This window comes from Anopheles darlingi, chromosome 2 (assembly GCF_943734745.1).
Source record: "Anopheles darlingi chromosome 2, idAnoDarlMG_H_01, whole genome shotgun sequence".
NCBI classification, from domain to species: Eukaryota; Metazoa; Arthropoda; class Insecta; order Diptera; family Culicidae; genus Anopheles; species Anopheles darlingi.
Window position 1 is genome coordinate 8,535,129 of NC_064874.1, and position 11,643 is coordinate 8,546,771.

General features: G+C 48.8%; 1 protein-coding gene across 6 annotated transcripts in view; it reads right to left on the reverse strand.

Moving 5' to 3' along the window:
• Positions 1–346: 346 nt before the first annotated feature.
• The window catches only part of LOC125951114 (sodium/calcium exchanger 3), a 121,516-nt gene continuing 110,219 nt past the window's right edge, over positions 347–11,643 (reverse strand). For all 6 annotated transcript variants that reach the window (XM_049679714.1, XM_049679708.1, XM_049679711.1 and 3 more), the window contains 5 exons: positions 10,455–10,554; positions 10,259–10,375; positions 6,651–6,809; positions 6,398–6,569; positions 347–6,314 (listed from right to left, as the gene is read on the reverse strand). In XM_049679714.1, the coding sequence (XP_049535671.1) occupies positions 6,107–6,314; positions 6,398–6,569; positions 6,651–6,809; positions 10,259–10,375; positions 10,455–10,554 (756 nt within the window). In that variant the 3' untranslated portion in view covers positions 347–6,106. The remainder of the gene's footprint in view (positions 6,315–6,397; positions 6,570–6,650; positions 6,810–10,258; positions 10,376–10,454; positions 10,555–11,643) is intronic.

An 11,643-nucleotide genomic window follows, 5' to 3' on the forward strand; every position in this document is an offset into this window, starting at 1 on the left:
ATTACGTCGTCTTCGTGTCTCTTCATCACAAGACACATGTTACGAAAGAAAAAAACATTCAATTTACACCTTGACGCCAATCAGGTTGTTTCGATTTCAACTAAGGTTGACGTCTGTCTTGCGAACAAAAGCAAGATCGCGAATATGAAGTTCTGCGAATATGGTACTGTTTAAATACGAAGCGATTTGTTTTTGGAAAACGGTTTCTGCAAAAAATCCTCAAGATGATTTGGATTAGTTCTCCTTCGATCCTTCTTGCACTTACCTACTCCAGCGACGATCCCATTGATTTAGCAACATCATTTTGTGATTTTTTTTTAAATAATCATTTTATTTGCTTTTCACCATCTTACATTCAACGTTGTCCTTACGGCATCGCTCGATGCCCCGCACTAACGGCATACCAATGCCCTTCCTCGATCGTTTCTGCATATGCCCTCGGCGTACTATAACTTCTCTCATCCGTGGGAAGGGGGAAGGGGGGGGGGGGCGGGGGAGGGGGCATCTAGGCGAGTTCTTTCCTTCTGGTTTAATAACAGAAAACTTTAACAAATTTTAAACATTCGCACATTCTGGCAGGCCTGCGCCTTGCTGCCTGAGTCTGGACACTGGCTACGTCATCTTCCCTGTCATCTCTATTGGCAAATTCCTACTCCACTCACGCTTTCCACTCCAATCATCCCTTATAGTACACCTTCCAGTTGTCTTTCCGTCTCCTCAAACACACCGACAGCACGTGGTGTTGTAAGTGAATGCGCGTGCGAGTGAATGAGTTTGGGGGGAGCCAGGAAAAAAATGGAGCGAATGCGTTTAATATCTGCCTAATCACGGTTGCCACGAAACCACATTCGAAACCATGACATTCGCAATTGCAATTGGCACCGGGGATTAGGCAGTTGCAGCAGTGCTCGCTCAAGTCCGCCACATCCCAAGGCCCCATCGACAACACACACGCACACACCCACACAACGCACTTTACACGCCCATTCTTGGCCTGCTTGAACATTTTCCATACAAATTGGATAACCCACCCAGCGCTTCACATGAGGTTCGTGCATCGCCTACTCTCTAGTATGGTCTGGGTCTGGGGATTCTTGCGCGCGTCTCGCATGAGAACCGCCGGCTAGTACTCTACTACAACTACTACCACATAGAGAAATCGCAGTCGCGAAAAGTGGAGGGAGGAAGAAGTTTTTGCTGAGATGTAATGGTCGCGATTAAAGATTGATTGGTTGGTTGACACACACATACACACACACACCCACACACACATTCTCTTCTCTTTTTCTCTCTTTTTTTCTCTCACACACAAACACACATGAAAGGATTTTTAGAACGGTTAAGTGTAGTAAGCTATGTAGTAGGCGAATATGTCTGGCGAAGATCTACCCCTTCTCAGTTTCTCCGTTATCTGTCCATTTCATTTCCGCAATAAAGTGTTTGGTTCGTTGGCCTGGCCTGGCCTGGCAACACTGCCCTGATAATGGGTTCCGCTCGCTTCCGGTGTCCGTTTCGATTTGCTTAAGTCTAATTTTAGCTTTGTTAGCTTAAAGAGTAGAATTGGTTGTTCGTTCGCCACCGCTGGCTGGCGGTTGGTGGTGTAGTGATTAGAGAATTTGAGAATGAGTTCACAAAATGTTATTCGGAAAGATAAACGTTTTAGCAAAGGTACGCCAAAGGGACGAGCTTGTAAGAAGGGTAAAGTTACAAGATAGAAGAAGAGATATCGATCGAGTTTTTTTTTGCAGTTTCGTTTAAATTTCGTCTCATTGAAAGCGCGATGCGGGGCATAATGCGGTAGCTCTTTGGTGTTAGCTCTACAGGTTTCACCTAGTACCGTACGGTCCGTATTGTTCTCTCTCTTTCTCTTAAGTAGCTAAAATTTCAACATCGATTAAGAAGAGCTATGAGGATAGTGGAAGATGTATCGCTTGCCGCCGTTTCTTGCTTCCCCATTTGTTGTGGTTCTTGTTCTTGTTCGGTGACATTTTCCGTTTGTTTTTGGGCGGGGGGATGGTTGGTTGGGGAATTGTATTGTTTCATCTCCTATAAATATATATATGTATATATGTATATGTATATGTATAAGTATGTGTATATATACTTTCTTCTTTAGCTATTCGTTATGTATATCCAGTAGAGAGGGTGTATGTATAAACGTGTTGCCGCGTTCTGGCAAAACTGCTGGTCTAACAATGAACATTGCTCCGTTTCCGCGAGATCACGCGTCAATCTTCAACAACGAGTGTATTCACATAAAAAACGTGGGAGTGTAGTACGACGACTGGCTACGCCACCTCTCGGACTCTCTGTTCGAACGCTGCTGTGCCATTTTCTTTTCACATTTCCCCATTCTTTATCTGTGCGTGAGTCTGTGTGTGTGTGTGTGTGAATGTGTGACCGCGTATGTGTGTTTTGGAGGTTTTGCACATACTCTCAGCGATAGTAAGTTGGAGATAGTAGTAGAAAATGTCGTGAGAAGTGATTTAAGATGCGAAAGGATTTTCTTCTACTTTGACGCAGTTGGCGCGACACACACAGCAATGGCTAGTATATTGATCTAGATGTATCGACACACACACGCGCGCTCATACACACACACACACACACACACACACTCACGCACAATAGCGCGTACAGAATTGATTAGGCGTCACATGGAAACATCGAGAAGTGTTATGATAGTACGATTAATGGATAATTATTGTTTGTTGATCGATGACGAGAAGAAGTAGAAGTAGAAGTTGCAAGAGAAGGACCTCAAGCGTGGTACAGCTAAGAGAAGAAGAGCTTCGAGGTTCGAGGGCAAACCACACTGATAGCTGACAGCGATAGATATATCTAACAATGGGGATTCGATTTCGATTTTCGCTAAACATGCTGCCATTGCTGGTGTTGCTGCTGCTCTCGCTGTGGTGGCACATAAGTGGGATCCACCTTTTGGTCAAAACTCATCCGATTTTATGGTTTCTTGTTTATTCGGTACGCTTTTCTCATGTTACATCATCAAGCGATCCTTCACCACCTTATTTTCGAGCCGTTTTCTGCGCGTTCCGCGAATCCTTTTCCGATTTGCCATCTGCGATCAACTATCGTTTAATATGCTACATACTTAGAGTTTATCAATCGTCTTTTGCTAGTTTTTTTTTGTATTGTTCGCTTCGCTGCCTCCTGATTTGTTGCTTTTCGTTTTCTTTTATTTCGCTATCGATCGCTCAGTTTTATGCTGTTCTACGTGGACTGGCGATCCTCGCGTAATAACACCTCTTGGCGCTGCTACCAACAACTACCATTGCAACACAAGCCGTAACGTTTAGTACAGAGACGGAAGAGCGGCACAAAATGATAGCAGACGACGCAGCCGCTACTCTTGCCGCTGATGGGCTGTGGCACCTAAAATGCAAAACATGTTGGGGAACAAATAAACATCGCGAGCTGCTGCTGCTACTGCTGCTGCTATAACAGTGCCGACAGGGGACAAGATAAACTCCAACCGTCTAGAACAGTAAAGCTTTTTGAGCGCAGATTTAAGACGGTCCGATTGATCTCGATTACATGATCCTGCCTGATCCATGACTGTGTCTGTTATAGCTGCCCAACACACACACACAGGCACACACACTGCTTACTAATATCAGAAACATAAATATAACAGAATCCCCCGTACCCCACCGTAGCTACGCAATGGTCGACGACGACAACGACGACGGAAACCTTACAAGCTACAATTGCAATATCCTAAAACGAGACTTAATGAACTACTAATGCTACTACTGCTACAACAGAGGCCTAACGCTGTCTTACGCTGTTGGCCCAGCGTGGTTATTGATGCAGGACATGGAAGAAATGGAACAGGACCTGGATTTTAACTGTTGTTGTTGATTTCTCAACTGTTGTTAAATATTCTCCACCTCTGAGGTTGATGGGAGGATTGTGGTGAAGAGAAGATTATTTGCGATTCTGAATGTGTCCAGCAGAAGGGACCAATTCTTACGAACTGTTAATGGACATTGGGCGGAAGGTGTGTTCCGTTTTCCCAATGCTACACGGTTAGTTTCGAACAACACAATCGGTGAGTATTAGTAGTACTAATGCAGCGATGATCGCGGCTTTCGCGTCTTTTGTAGCGTTTCGTTCGCGTGTTCTAACACACCAGAACCGAACACCCCACACCCTGCGATCCTTACTGCCGCATACACACACACATACGTGTACACGTACACGCACAAAACACACGCACACATTCCTATCTTAATGAGCACAAAACAATTTGAAAGCGCCTGCTGCTTCGTTGGTTAGCTAGAAACGTAAAGAACGGAACGCTGACAACCGAAATGGATGAAACGTACCCTTCGTGAGCCTTCCCTTAGGATAACAACGCATTGGTCCACCATGACATGTTTGTAAGTACGGGGAGTTGAGGACGCGTCGCAGTACGATATGTTTCCGTGTGTTTTTTGTTTGTTGGTCTACCGTTCTACCGCCTCAGAAAGGGCTCTAAAATCGTGGACCTGCTACTAATCAACTACCAAACTAGGCTACATGGCGCGCGCTCGTCGTAGCGCGCGCGCGCGATATACCGCGTTCCGTACCAAGCGTCTACCAAGAGGATCGATTGTCACATTCTGACACGCAGCCAGCGTGTTGTTCTGATAGCATCGTTACGGAGCCAGTTGTTAAACAAAACATAAAACAAAACAAAAAACACCTTAACGATTGATTACGATTAGTGTGGGGCCGCACCGTTAGTAGCAAGGAAGGGTCGTCGCGCCGCGTCGCGAATCCAAATCTAAACCACAATCAGTGTGTGTGTTTGTGTGGTGTTAATGTAACCGTTAACCTAAAGGGAGGTGCAGTAACTGGAGCTCTATGTACACGATACGCAGATGCAATATGAGGGAGGTTATACATGGATGTCACGAAGAATACCGATTGGCGATGGCGATTTGTTTGAGCGCTCTGCACCTTCTGCAGCTGCATAATCTTTGGTTCCTTTCGGGTTGGGGAGAGCTGTTGTGATTGCTGACTAGAACAAGCCTCTCGAGCCCGCGTGTGTCTTTGTGCCGTTTGCTTGCCATAGCTTGCCGTATGTTGGCATCCTAGCAGCAAACCAAGCGGAACTCGCCACTAACGCATCGCGCATCCAAATTCTTCCAGTGACTCTAATCGGCCTCCATATACATACAGTTCAGGGAAGGTGTTTGTATGTGTGTGTTTGAGTGTGTGTGTGAGTGTGCGTGTGTGTGTGTATGGCGGGCCTTTTAATAGAAAACTAGTTTAGGAGAAATTTGGCATATGGTTTTCCGATTGCCTCGTTGCCTCGGCTTTTCCTTCCTTCCGCTTCGTCATTCTCGTCTTCTTAATCATCTAGATATTTCCCTATTTTCTTTGCTGCTGGTGCTGCTTCTAAGTAGTGCTGCTTCCCGCTGATTCTGTCGCTCTTATGTCTAGGCCATTTACAAAACGAGTCCCTTAAGTAAGTCACTAAAATCGATAGAATCGAGTCTTAACAAAGAAAGGGAAAGGGGGATCAAACAACAAAACGGCGGTGGTAGCCCGCCACGGCGATGACGGCCACGGCGATGACGGCCACGGGGTGGACGATGGTGAGTGAGTGGGCCCTTGGCCACGCAAGGAGCAGCAGCTCGCGCAAAGGTCGGTGAAGGGCGCTCGCTTGATGACGCGCGGCCATACTGTCGCCACGTTCCACCTTGGATTGGTCTGCTTCGTCCGTTCGGCTTGAGTCTGAGTTGAAGCGCATGTTCAGCGCAACCAAACCGTTGAACGCTAGCAGCAGACGAAGACAGTTGATGGTTGGATGCGTCCGATTTGGATGTCTTTTTGTTTAAGCAGCAGTGTCGGGCATCTGTTTTGGCCCCAAACCGACCAGAAGAAGTAACAATTCGTCGCGAGAAGGCATTGTTGTCCCACGACGCGCTCGAGCTCGGGTGGAAGCATCATCGTCGAAAATGGCGCTCGACGTTGTGTTGTGGGGTCTGGTCTGGTCTGGATTGTGTGTGTCTGAATGGTTTTTGTTTTGGCGGTGGCGTTGGGCACTGCTTCTCTGGCCTCTTTCTCTTTGAGTCCGCTCTCGAGTAGGCCCTTCTTAGAAGCCCTTGATGATACCGTACGCCTCCAAGCTGCTGACCAGCAGGTACACGATCCACAACGAGAAGAAGAACATCGCCGTAATGATCTTGGGTTTCTTCGGACCACCGAGCTCACCGCCACCGATCTTCGGGTTTCGCCGCAGCACCAGCACAAGAATGGCAACCAGTGCCTCCGAGCAGAACAGTGTCACCGAGAAGGCCAACCTGGAGAAAAAAAAAAAAAGGTTGGAGAGCGCGCATTAGAGTTTGCCATTGATTGCCAACGGTACACAAATCGCTCTACGTACGTTCCGGGCTCGACATCGAACGAGCGACCGTGGAAGCTGTGGTAGCAGGCGGCAATCGTCCAGGCGACGCCAATACCGAGGAACACGTTGACCGCATTGCTTCCCGTCACATTACCGATACTGGCATCGGCGTACTTATCCTGAATGGCAGCGACCTTACTGGCGAACGTATCTGCAAGAGGGAAAGGACGCTCTTGAATCAACCTGCAGCTAGCCTGTTCTGTGGCAGATCTAAGATCTAGTAGTTGCGCACCTGGTATACTCGTTCCCAGGGCAACGAAGATGATGGCAGTGACTGAATCCTTGATGCCGAGCGTACAACCGAAATGCGACGCCACGTCGCCGATGATGGCCGTCACGACACCGATGCAGAAGATGGACACGATGAAGCACAGGTAGCCTCCGGACATATCTGGGTTGAGTTGGGCGAAACGAGCGAAAACAAAAACAAAAAAAAAAACAACATGAATTCCAAGCGATAGAGGGAAGGTAAATATAGATCCAGCAAACTACTCGAGAGGCCCTCCGCCGCCTGCTTGATGATGAATAAATTTACTCAGAACATGGATACATGGGCACTCTCTGCAGATCCCTGCCAGGCAGGCAGGCAGGTAGATCCATCTCAAGATGTCGGTCAAGAGGGCCACATGTCGGATGGGCACACAAGAACAACATCACACGCCTTATGCATTCCGGTGCTCGTACTGCTACTCCAGCGTGTGCCCATGCATATGTGTCCCTTACGTCGCGTAACGGGATAATATCCTGTCTGGCAGTCGGGTACGCGCACACCGGATTGTCGTCGTACACTCTTGAACACCAAGAAGCAGAAGATTCCTGTTAACGCAATCCTTCTCTCTCTCTTTCTCTCTCTCTCTCTCTCTCTCCTTCTCTCTCTCTCTCTCTCTGTCACGCTCTTTCGTGTGACAAGTGTTTTTGCTTATGTTGCGCACCATACACCATGCTGCTCCATGTGTGCAGAAGAGTTTTGCAATTCACTCGCGTTGCGAAGCGCAGCTGATGCCGTAATGTCAAGCGTGGAGGCTGGCCGGTTGCACCATCGACACGCTGCTGATGAGCCCCTCAAGAACATGTGTGTGTGTATCGCGGTGTGCAGCGCAGCCCGGAATATTGGACAAAGATTGATGAATTGTTGGCATCATCATCATCATCATCCTGCCAGCCATCCTGCGATGAATGATTGATGGCCAGGCATCAATCGTTCGGCGGTGCTCCCATTCTCAGTACCTCAGCTCGCAGGTTTCGCTCTCATAAACATCTAATACTGGCTGATCGAAGCAAACGTCCAGAACGAGCAACGGTAGCAACAGCAGCAGAAACTGCAGAAGCACTAGAAGACGATGCTGCTGCTGCTGCTGCTACTGGAGTAGCCATTAATTTCCACAACTTGTCAGATTATTCATAATCCGATAGCGTGCGTGCATGCATGCATGTGTGTGTGTGTGTAGCTTTCTCTCCCTGGGGCGTGCGGCAACAGTGATACCATTCTAATCGTCTGTGAGGTGTTTTTGATGTGCTGACTGGTGTTAGCATGAAGCCAAGCCACTGGTGGCAAGTCCGATGTCGAGCGTTCCCTTCGTTAGCCTTTGGCGTGATTCTACATTGTCAGAACACTTGCCATGGTGTGCGTTCTTTCCGGACAAGTAACCATGTTTGCCATGCTGACCAGCGTACATCATCCCTTGGCAACGGTACGGCACACCATACGGATCGTTCCGTAAATGGACCTGGCACAGACAGCACAGCAGAGTGGGTTAGGGATTCCAGAGAGGGACGGAATTTTCTACATTCGGTCCACACCGTTCCAACTCCGCTCAATGCAATTCAATTTCGTAATGGCCAACGAGATGCATTCCCGTTTTGCGGACCGTTCCCGGCACCGGGACGAACGTTTTTCCAACGAAATAAAACGATGCCCAGTTCAAAGCATGGGAGGGAAAATTATTTCCAGATTATATTGTAGCATGATGGTGCAGCTGCTGCTGCTGCTGCTAGCGCCATTTGTATCATTTACTACCGACGCCATCGGTAGTCGGGCAGCCGGTCACATTCGCATAGTTCGCAACGGGCCAATCGTCCAGTCCTGTTTGCCGAACTCCAAGGTCCAAGGTCCCAGTGAAGGACCGGAATGTAATTTAATGCTCTATGCCGTATGATATTCGTGCATAATTCATCGAGTCGCATAATTCTTGGAAATTTTAACGACCACTTCCCTCTCCCTCTCTCTCTCTCCCTCGGCTTTGCAAACAAGTTCAATAACATGCTGAATCAATAAGCATTTGGGAATGTTTTAATTTCTGCTCACCGATGGCTGTGTGCTTGCTGCTCTGTGAACAAAACGAAGGAAGGTGCAGGAAAATGGTGGAAACATAATCCTGCAAGACACCGCTGCTGCTCGAGAGTACACTCTTACGGTACGAAGCGGTGTCTACAATTGAAAGGACCGGAGGCGGCGCCCCAGTGAATGAGCGATACACAAAGCCCTCTCCTTCGTGGTTCGAGGGTGGAAAAGCGAAACAAATTTCCCTACATTTCCCGCCCTGGCGTCCCTTATGGAATTTTCTACATTCCCACCGGAACATTCCCGTTAGCGTTCCGCTCGACGGCAACGCAACGAGTTTGGAAAAGGGATTTCCCACCACTGTTTGGGTTGTAATAGGATCGAAACATTCCTGCCGAATGTGCGCGTCTTTCCTTTTCTCCAATAGGGGAGGAAAGAAAGGGCGATGGCGCAGGAGCAGGGCGATGAGGAAGTTGGAAGGTGAGCAATAAAGGAAGCGATACTGCCTTTCCGCCTAATCGAGCAACGGTGCCCTTCCCGGTTTCGGTCCAAACGAAAATGTCGTTATGAAGTTCGTTGCCTGTGACTGGGCTGTGTGCTGGCTGTGTGGGGGTCCCTGGTGCCTGGTGGTGGCTGGTGCGCCCTTGCGCGCGTACCAACCCCTCGGAGGGCTAACGAACTTGAATGAGTTTTTTATGCTTCGCATTGTCTTGCCGTTTGTCTTTCGAACATACCGGCACAACACGCCCAGGAGGAGCCTAAATTTACGAGAAACATGCGAGTTTACCTTGACTGATGGCCACCACCAGAGGGAGGTGGGGTTGGGGAAATCAATAAAGATGTGCGAAGCCTAGATAACGAGACCCAGGGACGCGCCTTTGCTGACGAAGCACGACGTAATTGTTGCAAAAATGTCACCAACCATACTAACGCTGTCATCTTGATCGTGCGGCGAGGCATCTTAATGACGGATGCTAAAGGGTAAATGTAAAGTATCCCTTGATCTCCCCCCCGCCCTCGATAAGACACAACGAAGCTTCAGCTGAAACAAAGCATTTCAGACTTTTGCGGACCTCGAGGCGACTCGAGAGCTCTTGCTGGAAGACGACCCCCAGAGAGTGGGACGACTCACGGTGAACGAGTTGTCGCCACAAATTGTGCGCTAAAAATATAGCTTCACCCTAGAGGCAAATGCGAGAGCAAATGTTGCTGGGTAGCTCCTTTCCGATGCTCATGACAAGACGATGCAGAACCGTGACACAGTGGGTGTGAAGCAATTTCATGGGAAATGGCTTCTACTCCTGCGGCCAAAGCCAAAACAAAACACAAATACATTCCGTCGATGTTTTACGAGTCGACATTTCACGGCACAAAGTAGGCCCGCAAGCGTCACATTAATTAGCTTACTTGGATCGTTAAAACTGCTCGCAACAATCGCAAAATCGAGTCGTCGGTGAAGTATTCTGAGATCAATTTCATTATCATTACTGCCGGCCTCGGATGGTCATTAGCTGGCAGCGAGAGCATTACCGTTCGTGTTGCATACCAGGCGGACTTACCGGTTGGTGGAATAAAGGCAAAGATAATCTTCCAGAACAGGGTGACAAAGTGCATGATGTAGTCCATGCAGCTGGGCGTCGGTGGATCCTCGCCTTCGTTCTCGCCGTCATCGTCGCCTGGAAACAAGCATGGATCATGGGATCATTAGTGAGCTACCTGCTGCTGGTAACCCTCGTAGACCCGGTCGGTACTTACCGGCGCTGACGGTGAGGGCTTCAACGAACTGTTCCTTCCAGGACGAGGTACCGATCAGGATGGAGGCGTTCGCACGCTGTACTAGTTTATCTACGGTGTTCTGTGGGAGGAATCAGAGGAAATTGGAGTAATGAGCCGGTTAGTTTCATGGAAATCTGTATAGAAAGGTCGTGCGAATGGAAATGCTGTAATTGATGCAACCAAAGATCCTTGTTGTCATCGAGTGGAACCATTCTCTTCGTCGCTCCACTCAAACACAAATATAACACATTTTCCATGGCATGCTTAAATGCCCCTGAATGTAGATAATAAGTAGCTTGTATACTAGCAATAAGTTCCCGCGCTTAAAGCTTAAAGTGATTATCGCGAAATCTACTTAATTAGGTCGACTGCTCGCTGGCCAACTCTTTGTCGTCGATGCCGGTGACGTGGATGCCGTTTTGTCCAAAGGTCCACCAACGGTCCACCCGGAGCATGTCTTAAGTCGCTCGATAAGTCGTAACCAGGACGGCGTTTGCGGTTTGTTTTGCGCGTCCGTTTATCGTCATGCACGTACCGTTACCGGTCCGAAATGCTATCAGCGCGTTCAGCACTTCCGATAAGCCTCCCTCGCACCTCGATCTCCCAAATCGAGCGATTGGCCGGCAAAAAGGGTGGTTCCTTGCATCAGTACCTCGTGGACAACACGGGCTCCAACAATGGTGGCGCTGTGGACGCTGGTCCTCAGCGCGTTCGGTAGCGCATCGTTCCTCCTGTGCTTTGTGTTTCTCCGGCGACGGCGAACGTTCTGGTTCCGGCATGGCATCCCAACCACCAACGAACCGGCACACCTGCTGTACGGAAATGTGAGGGGCATATCGACGGACCATCACACGGCCATCATCCTGCAGCGGTTGTATCGCGAATTTCGCTCCCGAAACCTACCGGCCGGTGGCTTCAATCTGTTCTTCTCTCCCGTGCTGCTCACCATCGATTCGGATCTCATCGAGCGTGTGTTGGTGAGCGACTTCGGCAAGTTCCGGGATCGTGGTGTCTATGCGAACGCCACCGTAAATCCGCTAACCAGTGGAACACTGTTCTCGCTGGCCGGTGACCAGTGGCAGCAGTTGCGTCAAGTGCTGGCACCGGCACATGCCACCGTCAACATACGGACCCTGTTTACGGACACCGTACGGAATGCCCAAGGGTT